At 38.3% G+C, this 16977-nt stretch overlaps 1 protein-coding gene across 5 annotated transcripts in view; it reads left to right on the top strand.

Annotated features, from left to right (window-relative positions):
• The window catches only part of MARCHF8 (membrane associated ring-CH-type finger 8), a 106946-nt gene that overhangs the window by 35407 nt on the left and 54562 nt on the right, over nt 1–16977 (top strand). For all 5 annotated transcript variants that reach the window (XM_060034618.1, XM_060034617.1, XM_060034622.1 and 2 more), the window contains exon 2: nt 12117–12296. In XM_060034618.1, the coding sequence (XP_059890601.1) occupies nt 12195–12296 (102 nt within the window). In that variant the 5' untranslated portion in view covers nt 12117–12194. The remainder of the gene's footprint in view (nt 1–12116; nt 12297–16977) is intronic.

Below are 16977 nucleotides of genomic sequence, written 5' to 3'. Positions count from 1 at the left end.
TAGGGGGGATATAGTATTATCTCATTGTGGTTTTAATTTGCAGATCATTTCATGAGCTTACTAGCTATTTATTTATCCTCTCTGGTGAAATGGCTATTAAAAACTTTTGCCCATCTTTTTTTTTTTTTTTTTTTTGCGGTTTGCGGGCCTCTCACTGTTGTGGCCTCTCCCGTTGTGGAGCACAGGCTCCGGACGTGCAGGCTCAGCGGCCCTGGCTCACGGGCCCAGCCGCTCCGCGGCATGTGGGACCTTCCCGGACCGGGGCATGAACCCGCGTCCCCTGTATCGGCAGGCGGACTCTCAACCACTGCGCCACCAGGGAAGCCCTTGCCCATCTTTAAATTGGGTTGTCTTCTTGAGTTGTAGGAGTTCTTTAGATATTATGGATACAAGTCTTTTATCAGACAGATGATTGTCACATTTTTTTCCCCAGTCCATCTTTTCAGTTTTCTTAATGGTGCCTTTTAAAAGCACAAAAGTCTTAAATTTGATCAAGTCTGATTTATCAGTATTTTCTTTTTGAGTAAAAATGCGCAAAGGTGGTCACTGAAGCCAAAGATGTGGATTAGATAACTCAGGAAAAGGGAACACAGAATGAGAAGAGGAGAGGGTAAACTGGAGCTTTGAGGAATCCTAATATTTACTGTTGTGCGAATGAGTAAATATTTCAAGTCAAATTACATGGGCCCAGAAAATGTCCTTTAGGCTTAACAGCCATGGAGCGTGCTGTTAACCTTACTATACTGAAGCCAGATTGCAATGAGATGAAACGTGCGTGGGAGGTAAAGAAATGTTGAAGGTGAGTGTAGAAGAGCTCGAGGGTATGGAAGAAGAGCTCTGTCTTGCTCTAGAAAAGCAGGATAGATGCGGTTATCCCAGGAGTTGAATGATGAATCAAATGAAGTTTTCTCTGATTCTTTTTCCTCTTTTTCCTCTTTAAAATTTTCGATGAGAGAGGGAATTTCCTTATTCAGCACCTAAATAGTGACCCAGGTATAATGCTACATTTGGAAAATATGTGGTATAGGTATTGCTCCATTTAAGGTCACATGAGTTCCCTGCCTGTTTTCTCTTTATACTTTCTCTCCATTTATTTCTTCTGAATATTTTCAAAATGAAAAAAGTAATAAATGCACATAGCTTTTTGAAAAGTGAAATGGAGGCCCAAACTCTCTCCTCTAAAATTCTTAGGTCAGAAATATTTTAGACTTCAGAAATTTTCAGATTTTAGAAAGGTAGTCTATATATAGTATTTATTAGTGAGTACTCTTCTTGGGGTAATACCTGTAAAACACATTCATATTTCTTCATTGAAGCATAATATTTATACTGAGTTGCATAAGTAGAGACTATAAATAGCTTCCTGTCAGTTCAGGTCAGGTTTTGGCCCCCAGAGAGTTTATATAAGATTAGATCTTTTTTTTTTTTTTTTGGTACACGGGCCTCCCACTGCTGTGGCCTCTCCCCTTGCGGAGTGCAGTCTCAGCGGCCCTGGCTCACAGACCTAGCCGCTCCGCAGCATGTGGGATCTTCCTGGACCGGGGCAAGAACCCGTGTCCCCTGCATTGGCAGGCGGACTCCCAACCACTGCGCCACCAGGGAAGCCCTAAGATTAGCTCTTAATGTTAAATGTAAGTAAAGAAAAGTTAGGGTTTTGTTTTGCTTTGTTTTGGTATTTTTCTGAATTTTAGAACTGTGGGTAGGAGATGGTAGTACCCAAAGTCCTGTAATGAAAACCAGTAGTCCTTTGCTCCACTCCTTCACAGCCCTTGTCCTGTTCCACAGAGGCAGCTAAGTATATGCCATATTTGTATCTTCTGATTGTTGCCTCCATGTTTTCAGATAATATGCTTATACTATTTCTTGACTTACAAATATTAGACATTATTTCTTGACTTCCTTTTATACCCCATCTCTCTTCTCTCCATCCTTCAGATTTGGTTATGTCACAAAGTTGTTTCCACGAAGTTGTTTATATCGTTAAAATGTTTACACCATTATCAGTACTGAAATATTGTTCATTTTAGATACAAATGATTATATTTTCTTTCTACTGTAGTTTTGTTGTTGTTACTTTATGTTTTTACTTGTATGATCATTATTATACTTATCCTTAATTCTTCTAAGGTGTCCATGATATTATCTGTCACTCCATCTTCCCTGTTGAGACTTCTTGTGTTCTGGAGACCTGCCCCTGGAAGTGTTCCATATGTCTGCTCCACTTTGTACCAGTAGTCTTTAGGCCTGCTGTGCAGGTACAATCCTGGAACTTGCACTTTGTGCCTCTCCTAAGTTATAATGATGGTTTTGTGTATTCTGTGTTTTTCTCTTCCTTGATTTAGTCCTTTATTTTGATAGAGTACATCTTCCAAGAATTTCCTTTAGAAGGGTGCATGGGAAATTAATTTTCTGGCTGTACATCTAAGAGGATGTTGATTGACTTGTTTAAAAGGATTTTTTTAAACTTTAGAAAGTTATCTTTATCTCCCCTACGTTTTTTTCTTTTTGTATGTATGTGTTTATGTATGTACGTATGTGTTTATGTATGTATGTATGTGTTACTATACTTTTTTCATTTGGAGCTCTTCTCCTAAGTTTGATCAGTAAATGAGAAAGGCCAAGAACAGTTTGTGGAATGGGGGAGCAGAGGTTGGATTGCATTGAACTGAGTTGTGGAAGCAAGAAAGTGAAGAGCATTGTAGATATAATTTAGAAAGTTTGGTTATAGAGGGAAAGAGAATAGGAGCATTGAAAAAATTTTTACTTTTTTTTAACATCTTTATTGGAGTATAATTGCTTTACATTGTTGTGTTAGTTGCTGCTGTATAACAAAATGAATCAGCTATATGTGTACGTGTATCCGCATATCTCCTCCCTCTTGCGTCTCGCACCCACCCTCCCTATCCCACCCCTCTAGGTGGTCAAAAAGCACCCAGCTGATCTCCCTGTGCTATGTGGCTGCTTCCCACTAGCTATCTATTTTACAATTAGTAGTGTATATATGTCAGTGCTACTCTCTCGCTTCGTCCCAGCTTACCCATCCCCCTACCCGTGTCCTCAAGTCCATTCCCTATGTCTGCGTCTTTATTCCTGTCCTGCCCCTAGGTTCTTCAGAGCCATTTTTTGTTTCTAGATTCCATAGCTATGTGTTAGCATATGGTATTTGTTTTTTTCTTTCTGACTTACTTCACTCTGTACGACAGACTCTAGGTCCATCCACCTCACTACAAATAACTCAATTTCGTTTCTTTTTATGGCTAATATTCCATTGTATACATGTGCCACCTCTTCTTTATCCATTCATCTGTCGTTGGGCATTTAGGTTGGTTCCATGTCCTGGCTATTGTAAATAGTGCTGCAATGAACACTGTGGTACATGACTCTTTTTGAATTATGGTTTTCTCAGGGTATATGCCCAGTGGTGGTATTGCTGGGTCTTATGGTAGTTCTATTTTTATTTTTTAAGGAACCTCCATACTGTTCTCCATAGTGGCTGTATCAATTTACATTCTCACCAACAGTGCAAGAGGGTTCCCTTTTCTCCACACCTTCTCCAGCATTTATTGTTTGTAGATTTTTTGATGGTGGCCATTCTGACTGGTGAGAGGTGATACCTCATTGTCGTTTTGTTTGCATTTCTCTAATGATTAGTGATGTTGAGCATCCTTTCATGTGTTTGTTGGCAATCTGTATATCTCCATTGGAGAAATGTCTATTCAGGTCTTCTGCCCATTTTTGGATTGGGTTGTTTGTTTTTTTGATATTGAGCTGCATGAGATGCTTGTATATTTTGGAGATTAATCCTTTGTCAGTTGCCTCATTTGCAAATATTTTCTCCCATTCTGAGGGTTGTAATCACGACAGTATGGTACTGGCACAAAAACAGAAATATAGATCAATGGAACAGGATAGAAGGCCCAGAGATAAACCCAAGCACATATGATCACCTTATCTTTGATAAAGGAGGCAAGAATATACAGTAAAAACAGCCTCTTCAATAAGTGGTGCTGGGAAAACTGGACAGCTACATGTAAAAGAATGAAATTAGAACACTCCCTAACACCATACACAAAAATAAACTCAAAATGGATTAAAGACCTAAATGTAAGGCCAGACACTATAAAACTCTTAGAGGAAAACATAGGCAGGACACTGTATGACATAAATCACAGCAAGATCCTTTTTGACTCACCTCCTAGAGAAATGGAAATAAAAACAAAAATAAGCAAATGGGACCTAATGAAACTTAAAAGCTTTTGCATAGCAGAGGAAACCATAAACAAGATGAAAAGACAACCCTCAGAATGGGAGAAAATATTTGCAAACAAAGCAACTGACAAAGGATTAATCTCCAAAATGTACAAGCAGCTCATGCAGCTCAATATCAAAAAAACAAACAACCCAATCCAAAAATGGGCAGAAGACCTAAATAGACATTTCTCCAGAGAAGATATACAGATTGCCAACAAACACATGAAAGGATGTTCAACATCACTAATCATTAGAGAAATGCAAATCAAAATTTACTTTTGTTTTTAAATATGGGAGAACCATAATGGACGTTGAAATTCTGTATCAGTGTGAACTTTTATAATTTTTTATAGCAACTAGTGACATAGACTACTTATGCTATGCATTTTCTTGGAAAACTGTTTCTATTCCTTTGTTGATGTGGAGGAGCCTTTAGAAAGGATGGGATGAAAATGTGGCGTAGGAGGGTGGCTGATAGAGTGAGGCCCCTGAATTGTCAGGTGAGGAGGATGGCAAAGAGCCCAGGTACACTGCATAATACAATTTATTTAATACATGAAAGGGTTGGGGGCAGTGGGCAAGTTTATATGATTGGTGATAGGAAATTGAGGGACTTTTATAATAAATATCATGTAAACAGCAAAAGTGCCTGATCTCATGGTCAGATCCACAGGGGCTTCCTTCACACAGGAAATCTGTTGTTAAGAGAGAACAGTCTATTCTCCTCTGCTGGAAAGAAGGCTTTTTCACTTTTGGAACAAGAGGTTTCTTTTATAACCATCATTAGAAGAAAAAAACCATTTGCTAATAGCCCATGTTTATTATTCTTTTCTGAGTTTTGTGAAGGATGATGGTTCTTGATACAGATATGTTTTTGCCATAGCAACAGGGACAGACATACACTGGAAAAAAGCAGTGTAAACAACAGATAGTCTTCTTAACGCTGGGCAGATGCTCAGATTTATTGACCGTGGTCAAGTACTAACCTCCCCTTATCTGCCATGTTATAACGCTATATTCCTAGCACTGCATGTTCTTATCCTCCATTTCTATGGATGTGTAAAGGCCATCCCATTGCAGTTGCATTTTGTGGGAAGTATGCAAACTGGAAGTAGTGTGACATGGAAATAATTAATAAGGCTTACTATGCATAAAATATGAAATAATGAAGTCTCCAAAATCAGTCACTTTGGAATGAAAGTCAGATGTAATAAAACACCATGAAGAAAGGCAAACTATTCCCATGATACAGTATGCTGTTTTTTAAGGAAAAGCACTCTGCAAAAATATTAGAGGAATTCCTGAAAAAAATTTAAAAGGAGCATAAAACAAACACTATAGTGGTTGAAAACATCAGCGTCCTGAGAATGCATCCTCCTACTTTATTCCTGTAGGAAAATTAAGCTTGATTTCTGTGAGGTCTTCAGAAATGTATTCCTCACAGAAAATGAGCCCTTTTATGGTTGTACATGTATTCATTGATAACTTTCTGACTGTTAACCAACCTATGTGGAATGACTTGAGCTTTTAACTTTAACTCTTTAAAAATATATATTTAAACTATAAAAGTGTTGTTACTAAAAGTTTAGGAAATAGAGAAATGAAAAGTCATTCGTATTGCCACATCATTAACCTGCTGTTAACATTTTTTATGAATCTCTCTCCTAGTATCTAACTATGTATTAAATAATGGCAGTGGTAATATGCTTATTTTGCTTTCTGATTTAAATAGAATGCCTCTAAGAGTTTTGCTCTGTGAGTATAATGTTAAGTTTTGGTTGAGATAGGTTTTTTTTTTTTAATATGATAGTTAGGGATTTTCCTTTGCTTTTTCCTAAAAGGTTTTAAAATCCTGTATTGGTGTTAGGTTTTATCATTTGATTATACACCTAATGACATAAATGCTTGATTCTGCAGGTTTTTCTTGGAAACCAGATTCTATTCCTGTGTATTCAGGTGTCACAGTATGCTGGTGACTCCCAGTGTGCACTGTGTACATATGTTGGGTTTCCCACCGGCATATCAAGCTCAGTGTGCCCATGGCCAACCCCTCCTGCATCTCGCAGTCCTCTCTGCATTCCGGTCTTGTGAATGCTAGAAACCAGAGGACGGTTTAGATCCCTCACCAGATTATGTCAGTCCTCCTTTTCAAGTGGTCTCTCTTCTCCCTCCAAGTTCACTGTTCTAGGTCTGGCCTTGGGCATTCAGTGCTGTGTATTACAGCTGGTCTCCTCACTTGTACTGCTTTTTTTCTTTTTGTGTCTGCTAGCTGCTGTTCGTAGGCTTCTCATTTCCTATGTGGAATGTTCTTCTGATAAAAACAAGCTTAACTTAAAGTTGTTTATTTAGAGTGCCAGTCAGGATACTGCAATTCAACAGCTCACAATGGGGAGGAGGAGGGCTCTGCTGGAGCCTGGTACCCTGTGTGCAAGGATGCAGGGAGGCATGCAGACCCAGGGTGGCCGTCTCTCAGGGGGGGCTGCCACTGGCATCTTGTGTCTTCTCCTGGCTGCCTCTTTGTCTTCTGTATTTGTCCCACGCATTGTTGGAATGGGCAGAATCCTTTGCTTATCTTGACCATCTGGAAAGCACATAGAACAGCTTGATTGTTAAGCTACTGGGATGGTCTTCTGGATAGGGCTTTCCTACCTCTCCCCTTAGAGGGATAGCATTGTCAGCCTTGTATCCCCTCTAGCAGAGTCATGCTGCTAGAGGTCCTAAGTAAATGTCAGAAAGGATTTGAGGTCCCAGTTGTATATATCTTGTGTCAGACTGAGGTAGAGAAGGACAGAAAATAGTACTGGAAAGACAAAGCCAACAAACTGGCCTTTGTGAAGCAGTGAGAGGCATCATTGCAGATGCTTGAAAAAGCAGGCTGGAAAATGTGCTGATGCTAAGAACCCTGATATTTGTGTACATGGACATAATCTTATTTGGCTTCACAATAACCCTGTGAACTTAGTAGAGATTATTACCTTTCTGTTTCACAGATGAAGAAACAGAGCCTTTGAAATTCATCAGTTTGCCCAACATCACATAGTTAGTATTTAATAGAGTCATGACTTGAACTTAGGTTTCTGATTGCCAATTTTATGTACTTCATGTTACCTTTCTCAAAACTGGAAGAATGATAGGCTAACAGTGGCCAATCTCCATGTCATCAGGTAAATTACATTAGGGATAGCACAAAGGAAAAATAAAAATTTACCTATCTTAATCCATATTAATTATTTTTATATTTTAAAAACAGCTTTATTGAGATATAATTCACATCCATTACAATCCACTCATTAAAGGGTACAATTCTATGGCTTTTAGTATACTTAAGAGTTATGTAGCCATCACCATTATAAATTTTAGAATATATTCATTGCCCTAAAAAGAAACCCTTTTAGCTATCACTGCCCCCCTCCCCCCAATCCCCACCCCAGCCCTTGGCAATCACTAATCAACTTTTTGTCTCTATAGATTTATCTACTCTGGACATTTCACACAAAATCATACAATATGTGGTCCTTCTTTCATTTTCTGTTTTCAGGTTTTATCTATGTTGTAGCATGTACCCGTATTTCATTTCTTTTCAGCAAAGTTTCTGCTGAAAAATCAGCTGATAGTCTTATGAGGGTTCCCTTGTACATAACTAGTTATTTTTCTCTTGCTGCTTTTAAGATTCTCTCTTTAACTTTCGACATTTTAATTATAATCTGTCTTGGTGTGGATCTCTTGGGTTCATCTTGTTTGGGACACTCTTTGCTTTGTGGACCTGAATGTCTGTTTCCTTCCCCAGGTTAGGGAAGTTTTTAGTCATTATTTCCTCAAATATGTTTTCTGTCCCTTTTCTTCTGGGACCCATATAATGTGGATGTTAGAGCATTTGCTGTTGTCCTACAGGTCCCTTAAACTATCCTCATTTTAAAAAATTATTTTTTTCTTTTTGCAGTTCTGTTTGGAGATTTCCACTACCGTGTCCTCCAGGTCACTCATCTGTTCTTCTGTATCACTTAGCCTGCTGTTGTTGATTCCCACTAGTGTGTTTCTCAGTTCAGTTGTTGTATTCTTCAGCTCTGTGAGTCCTGTTTGGAACTTTCTTATATTTTCTATCTCTTTGTGGAATTTCTCACTGTCTTCCTCCCTTGTTCTCCCAAGTTCAGTGAGCATTTTATGACCATTACTTTGAACTCTTTATCAAGTAAATTACTTATCTCCATTGCATTAAAGTTTTTTTTCTGGGGTTTTATCTCGTTCCTTCATTTAGAATGTGTTCCTCCATTTCCTCATTTTGCTTGACTCTCTGTGTTTCTCTGTATCATGTGAAGCAGCTCTCTTACCCTGTCTTGAAGGGATGGCCCTATGTGGGAAATGAACCTTATTGTTTAACCTTGCCCAGGTTCTTCGTTGTCTCTTGAACTCTCTTTCCACTTGTTTCAGTCTGTGGGGTCCAGAAACACAGTCCTCCTGTCAGCCTGGGCCTGGCGCTCAGTGGATGTCCCCTGTGCGGGCTGTGAATGCCTGTTGGCTTTGGTGGGGTTGTGCGAGTGGAATGGAGGTGTGTGGCTGCTCAAGAGCTGCATCTCTTGGTGCTGTGGCTCGAGCAGGGCTGTTCACACACTGCTTTTAGCAGGTTAGAATGAGAGGGCAAAAATGGTGTCTGCCAGTGCCAGCAAGGTAGAGGGAGCCTGTAAAGATGCCATCTGTCAGCATTCCATCCCTGGAGAGCCCCAGCAGACTTCTGCCCCTTTGGCAGTTGCTGTAAGATTACTAAGTGAATTTCCCTCACAGATGGTCTAAGCTCTTTACAAACTGCTGCTCTTTGTGCGGGGTCCTGGGGCAAATGGTTCTTTACACATGCTATTTAAGAGCAGAGTCTTCATTCCCTGCCATCCTGAGTTACTCCTGAACATAAGCGCTGTTGGTTTTCAAAGCCAGACGTTTTGGGGGCTCTTCTCTCTGTTGCAAGACCCAAAGGTTGTGGTGCCTGGTGTGGGTATAAACCCCTTACTCCTCGGGGAGAAGCTCCATTTATTTGTTTGTCTATTGCTTGATTTGTTGATTGATTTTATTAAGATTTCTTTCAATTGTGGGTCACCATATTGGGAGTGGGGTTTTTGGTGAGAGCATGCCTTTCCTACCTGTCTCGACGAGGCCCTTGTATCCTTTGTTGTGGAGCAGGTGTTTTGGCAGTTCTCAGGTTCTTTTCAGAAGGATTTGTTCCCTGTGTAGCTGTATATTTGTGTGTCTGTGGGAGGAGGTGAGTTCAGGATCTTCCTATGCCACCATCTTAAACCCAGTTTTCTTACCATTCCTTTGTAGTAAGTTTTTAAATCAGGAAGTGTGAGTTCTCCAACTTTGTTCATTTTCAAGATTGTTTTGGGTGTTCTGGGTCCATATGAATTTTAGGATCAGCTTCTCCAATTTCTGCAAAGAAGTCAGAAGGTTTTTGATAGGGATTCCTTTATCTGTAGATCAATTTGGGGAGAATTGCCATCTTAACAGTAGTAAGGCTTCTGATCCATGAACATGTTATATTCATTTCCATACTCTTAAACAACCAGTTTTGTCAGTCCAGTTCTTCTAGATATGGATGTTCATATTAAGTGTGTTGTATTTTGCAAAGTAGCATTAGTGGAATTGAAGTCCTCCTGACTGGATTGTCAGGCATAGTGCAGAAGTTTAACTATTGCTCTTAATTAAACATGACTTGAATTGATAGAAAATGATACTTGGAAATAATGTGAAGAAACTAGTATGAGTAATACCTGCTTTATGATTTTCATATGAACCTTCACATACAAAGTGGTATGGTTTGTTTTGTAGTTTGGTTTTTTAAATTATCATTTTTATCCTAAATATGTCTGACATAGGAGAGGGATTGCTTCAGGCACTTTCAGGTCTAGTACCTGGAGATAGGGGTGCATATCAGAAGAGTAGCTTACATAGCTGTAATGAGGGAGGTCCTTCAAAACTTTGCGATAAAATTTAAAACCCTCTCACATTTGTGTTTCTATGGCATAAATAGTCTTTTCCAGGCTTGTCATGGTCAAGTACCAATGATGTAATGATGATTGTACCAGAAGCACCAAAGGCAGCTATTGGCATGCTATGTGGTAGGGCTCTAGGCATGGTTAGTTTGACTAAGTATTCTAAGAGGCCCCATGGAGTTTGTCACCTCTGACAGAGGACTTTAATGCATTAGTGATGAAAAACGGCTCACTACTGGCTTGTGATCTTCCAGAGAGTGTAAGACAATGCAGCACTAAGTGAGTGCCTCTTGTCTTATTTAAACACATATATTCAGACCATTTGTTTGGGTACAGTGTTCCATCTTGTGTCAGCCTCATCAAAGGCTTGAAATAGAATAGGTGATATTTAATATCTATACATTAATATTTTATTTATTATTGGATATAATGTCTAGATACTAATATTACCTACTCTTGTTTTCCTGTTTTATTACTTATGAATGATCACCCAACTATTATAAAACTAGACTTTTTAAAAACAGGATATTCCTTTAGCTTATTTTCTCCTGTGTGTTGATCCTTTCCGGTTTCTTGTTCCTCCCTGTTGCTTGTTGATCAGAGTCCTGTGGAAGAAATTGGTTTTATGAGTCCTGTTGCTCTTCAGTTTGGTTAGTAACACTGTCAGAGGTGGGATCAGCCACACAAACACCTATCTTTGGTCCAGAGCACAGTTAGGGGAGAGGTGGAACAAATGGCTGCTCGACAGATGTGTACTTAGGGTTGTGAGGCCCTGTTGTTCACCCTCCTTGTCTACTGCCCCACCTCCAATACATGCTTAATAAATGAAAATCCCCAAATTAGAGCTTCATTCTTTTGGATTAAGGCTTCCATCCTGTGTTAAAATTCAAACAGCATGAACTGTTACCTTGTTAAACAGTATGGATAGTTTGGGTAATTTATAATTTAATTGGTTTTGTATACAGAGTTTGATAGATTTCAGTGGGGGCAGAGAGATAGAGAACACACAATTCAATTACTAGGTACTTTAGAGGAATGTAGGAGAAAACCAGAAAAAAAGCAAGGGCTGCCTGGAATCATGAATATAGCTTATTCGGACACTATTATTTTACCTAAGGGCAGCCTTTTATGGCCCCAGGAATGTCTGTGATGACCCTCATCTTCCTTGGAATATTCTTAGAGCAGGGTTAGGAAACTCCAGGCCCGTGGGCCAAATCTAGTCTGCCACCTGTTTTTGTAAGTGAAGTTTTATTGGAACATAACCATTCTTATTCGTTTACAAACTCATTGTGCCTACTTTCTTGTTACATTGGCAAAATTGAGTAGTTGTAACAAATATGGCCCACAATGTATAAAATATTCTGGCTCTTTACGGGAAAAGTTTGCCAATAAACTTGTCTAGAGAGTCTAGACTTTTAGAAGGTTAAGCATGGATCATAGATATCTTAAACTTACTTCAGACTTCTTTAACTTTTAATATTACCATTATGTGGACTCAAGGGCAGTGATCTTAAGGAAGGATCACTACTTATATCAGGATGAATGCTTGTTCAAAAAAAAATGTGTAACTTCAAAAATATTTGTAAAATAAAGGATGACACTGCTATGTTTAAAACCTAAGTAGCCATTGGAAAATTAATATCTGATTATACATGTACCTGTTACACCAGCCTCTTTCAGGTGCTCCCATATTATTACATGAGAAAAATGTTACAGTTCCCGCCATAGGCATTCATCTTCTATCATTTCTGAAGATGAAGTATTTATGTTAGACATTGTAACTTATTTAATTAAATATGAATATAAATATAAAATGCTAATCTCACTGTTGGAAATTTTTAAAGTGTTTTAGCTCAGTTACGTCTTGTCTTCCTTTCTCTCTCTCAGCTTGAAGTCCATGGCCCAAAATGACTCTACCACTGGAGACTTTCTTCCGTAAAGAGGAAGACCACACAGGAGGCTGGGATGAGCATGCCACTGCATCAGATCTCTGCCATTCCATCCCAGGATGCCACCTCTGCTAGAGTCTACAGAAGTAAAACCAAAGAAAAGGAGAGGGAAGAGCAGGTATTGGGGAAATACCTTTCTTAGTTTCATTATTTTTGTTCTTTTCATTAAATACAGTCTAGAATAAGCTCTGACGATCAAGTTTTCTCTAATAATAAATTTAAAAAGCACATGGTGTGAACAGTTTTGCTCAGAAGTTGTCTTTTTGTAGGTTTCTAGGTTTTCAGATTTTGCAATCAACTTATTCTGCCATGATTATATCATGACTTATTTATCTTCATTGGTTAAATATTTCTGCTAAATCACTGAGAAAAAGTTCCTTGGATTCTCAGAATATGATGCAAAGGATGAATTTATTTGAGCAAAAACATATGCCTGCTGCAAGGTTGTCATAGTTAACATCAGAGTCTACCTCTGCTCTCATATGGCTTTTGATTGGGCCTGACAATTAAATATGCATTAGAATCTAATAAGGTCAGTGGTGGAGGAAGTTCAGGACCACCTAATCTCAGCCCAAGGCACCAGGAATGGCTTCCTTGAAAAAATGACATTTACATGGAGACCCCGAACCTGGAATTAGCTAGGAGAAAGAGTGTTCCTGGGACATGCTGAAAGGCCAGAGGTTAGAGCAAGGTGGATTTGAAGATACTAAAATAGAATAACTGGAATATAAAGGTTGAATGGGTAGTGGAAAGATAGGAGGTTGGAAAAGTTATAGGAGTTACCTTAAGGAGTTTCGATTACTTTTGCAAAAGAATGAATGATCAGATTTGTGTTTTTAAATCTTTCATCCAGCCTGCAATTTGGAGGATGAATTGAATGGGTGGCAGGGAGACCAGTCAGAGAATTATTTAATAGCCTACTTAGGCCAGGTTTGACAAACTTTTTCTGTAAAAGGCCAGATAATGAATATTTTAGACATTGTGGGTCAGACAGTCACATCTCTTCAACTCTGCCATTGTAGCATGAAAATGGCCAAAGACAATATATAAATGAATGGACATGACTGTGTTCCAATAAAACTTTATTTACAAAAACAGGAGACAAGTCAGATTTCACCTGTAGGCTGTAGTTTGCTGATATTTGGCCTAGGGAAAAGTTGATGGTGACTTTGTCTAGGATAGGCTTAGTGGGGATAGAGATTTACATTATTAATCCAGTGGGCTTGATGATTGAATGTGGGGAGGGACAGGGAGGAATCAGAGATGACCCCTGTCTTCTTGCCTTTACAGTGTGCTTTACAAACATTTGCTCCTTAGTTCTTAGAGCATTCCTATTTTATAGTTAAACTTAATCTTTGCCCAAGACTCTAAAGAATCCTTGTTAAATCAAGAATTGATGTCTTGTGTGAAGTTGACTCATTATAGGTGATGGGACACCATTCTTTCCATTATTACGTATAGAATAAAGAAAGAATCTATCGTATTTCTTAAAGTACATGGACTATAGAAAATGAAAAGGTGCCAGGTAAATTGAAAAGGTCTCTGTATTCTTAAACTGTATTCTTAGTTTGTGGAGTTTTTTTTCATTGCTTGTATTGTCAGTCTGCACCCTTTCCATTTTCTGAGCTCTTAGAAGTGTGGCCAGCATTGTCTCACTAGGAGTAGTGGTGGGGTAGATGGTTTCAGAATGTCATATTTTCAGTATTTTAGTTTTTTTCAACATGCTGGGGACGGGAAAATATCCCTAAATATCTTTCCCATGTTCTATCAATTTTCATTTGTTAGTCTTCATTTAAGTTTCAGTTAAATTAATAGTCTTTTCTTATAATCCTTCTTAGCCCAAATGGATTTTTAAATACCACAAGTAGAACATTTCCTTGGTCTAGGGTGCTTGCCTGTATTAAGTTGAGGCTGTGAGTTCCTTATTCATTGTAGTGTCGAGTTTGGTTATCAGATGGTGGGAATTTCTTGGTATATATATGAGGGAGCTATACATATTTGTTTGGAATAGATACAGGAAGATGTCCAACATTTTAGCAAGGAAGAGAGATCTCTTTTGTTCTAAAACTCTGTTACAGATTTGTTGTAGGTGGGTATTCAGTAAATACTTATTGAATGATATGATCTATTTGATGCCATTTTTAAGGTTTAAATAAGTAGCATTAACCAGCTGTTTCATGGGATTGGGATTTTGATTGGTATTGGGAAGAAGAACCATCCTGCCCCACCTTCATAGGGGGAATAGTTTGAATACACGATGGCAAGTGTGACAGTTCTGGGAATCATTGTGCCAAGGTGAGGTGGCAGGTAGTGGAAGAGCCACTGAGACAGGAGCTTGAAGAGCCCCCAGAAGAGCTTTGGCAGCAGCTGGCACAGCCTCTGAAAAATGATTTTGTAGGTTTCTAGAGTCTGAAATGTGGTATCAGGATGGGTTTGGAAAGTAAATTTTTGTCCAGTGAAGGCTTTTTTCCTTTATCCAGTTTCCCAGGTGCAGTGAGTTCAAAACAAAATCCTTTGGTACAATTTCTGATCCTCTTGTGCTTGGGAGAGGAGGAGAGGAGGGAAAGAGAAGCTATGCAAAGGCACCCCTTCCTTCCATCCCATCATCCACTGTTCTCAGAACCTGAAAGCTGGCAACCTGAGACAGTCCATTACATGAATAACAATTTTATTCCTTCTGAATCTTGTGAGAAGAGAGGAACATCGCAGTTTACACAGAATCAAATAATGTAACTGTTAACGTGGACACAGTTTTACCTGTTTATCAGATGTGAGATTCTCTCCGTAGCACCCATTGCCCAAGCCCGTATCTACAAGTCTAAGAGTTAATGACTTTTACACAGTAGTCAGTACACTTGATGAATAAATGAATGAGTTCAGTTTTAATGATATGGGGACTGCTGTGGAGGTGAGAGGAATGTTTTGCAATCCATAAAAGGATTTCTTCTGCTGTTGCTTATGAACTGGGTAAATGTTTCTTGAATATTTTTTTTTTTTTAGCGTTTTATAAGTATTGCTCCATTGCCGTTACACTCTGGTCTGCATTTAGAAACCTGATGTTGTGGTTGTTTGCATTCTTTCAAAAGAAACATATTTTTTATAGCTTTTTGCAGAATACTTTCTTCTTATAGTGTGAGGAGTTATTTGGTTAATTCTTGCTGTTCTTGATGGCTTTCTTTGGTTCTTGTGGGGGATTTTTGAGCCTTTAAATCTTCTTTCAATTCTGAAACCTTTTCTTCTACCTTTAATCATGAACTCTAAACTCTGATTCTCTCAAGGATTGCTGCTACAGGTTAAATTTCCATATTCTCTTGGCTATTGTGTATTCTCAGATTCATTCCTCTTAGTTCTGTACTGTGGTCCTTTGGAATTGACCTTTTCCAAATTGCCCTATTTTGCTGACTCAGCACTGCTGATTTTTGCTTCTTTCTCTGTCCAAGAAGGTTCTTAATTGATCTGTTGCTATCTGATTGCATTTTGATTAATTTCTTATCTGGATTTATTCTGTTTTGTGGTTTGATACATCTCTTTACGTTTTTTGAGATTTTTTATTATGTTTTAGTTTGTTTTTAAATAGCTTTATTATGGAATAATTGACATACAGTAAACAATACATATGTAAAGTATACACTTTGATAAGTTGTGAAATATATATATACACATGAAACTATCTCCACAATCAAGATTGTGAACATATCCATCACTCCCAAAAGTTTCCTCATGTCCCTTGTAATCCCTCCCTCCCACCCCTTTCCAACCCTTTCCTCAGGGAATCATTGCTCTGTTTTCTTTCACTATAGATTGGTTTGCATTTTCTAGAGTTTTATAAAGATGGATGTACATATATTATGTACTCTTTTTTGTCTCGCTTTTTTCATAGCTTAGTTCTTTTGCAATTCATCCACATTGTGTGTATCAATAGTTTGTTCCTTTTCTTGCTGAGTAGTACCTATTGTATGGACCTACACAATTTGTTTATCCATTCTCGTGTTGATGGACCTTTGGATTGTTTACAGTTTTTGGCTGTTACAGACAAGGTTGCTGTGTTCACACAACAACAAGCCCTTGTATGGACATATATTTCCTTTCCCTTGGGTAAATACCTAGGAGTGGGACCATATGTTCAGCTTTTTAAGATAGAAACTGCCAAACTGTTTTCCAAAGTGATTCTGTTTTACATTCCTACCAGGAGTATGAGGGTTCCAATTCTTCTAGATCTCCACCAACCCTTGGTATGGGCAGTCTTTTTAATTTTAGCCATCTAATAGGTTATTCTAGTATCTCATTGTGGTTTTAATTTGCATTTCCCTCATGAGTAATGACATTGAGCATCTTTTCATGTGCTTATTTATTGTCTATATGTCTTTTTTCTGTGTTGGACCGTCTGTTCAAATCTTTTGTCCATTTAAAAAAACCACCAATTTGTTTTATTATTGTTGAGTTTTGAGCATTCCCTGTATAGTCTAGACACAAGTCCTTTATCAGATATATGCTTTACAAGTGTTTACTCCAAAGGTTTGGATTGTCTTTTCATGCTTCTGCTGGTGTCTTTTAAAGATGAAAACTTTTTCATTTTGAAGTCAAATTTATCCATTTTTTTCTTGTATGCATTGTACTTTTGGCATTCTGTTAAGAAATCTTGGCCTAACCCAAGGTTACAAATAATATCTTCTATGTTTTTTTCTAGAAGCTTTATAATCTTAGTTTTACATGAACATCTATGATCTGTTTTGAATTAATTTTTATAGATTGTGTGAAATACATATCCAGCATCATTTTCTGTTGTATGAATATCCAGT

This window comes from Delphinus delphis, chromosome 16, assembly GCF_949987515.2.
Source record: "Delphinus delphis chromosome 16, mDelDel1.2, whole genome shotgun sequence".
NCBI lineage: Eukaryota > Metazoa > Chordata > Mammalia > Artiodactyla > Delphinidae > Delphinus > Delphinus delphis.
This window is presented reverse-complemented; position numbering and strand designations above follow the sequence as displayed.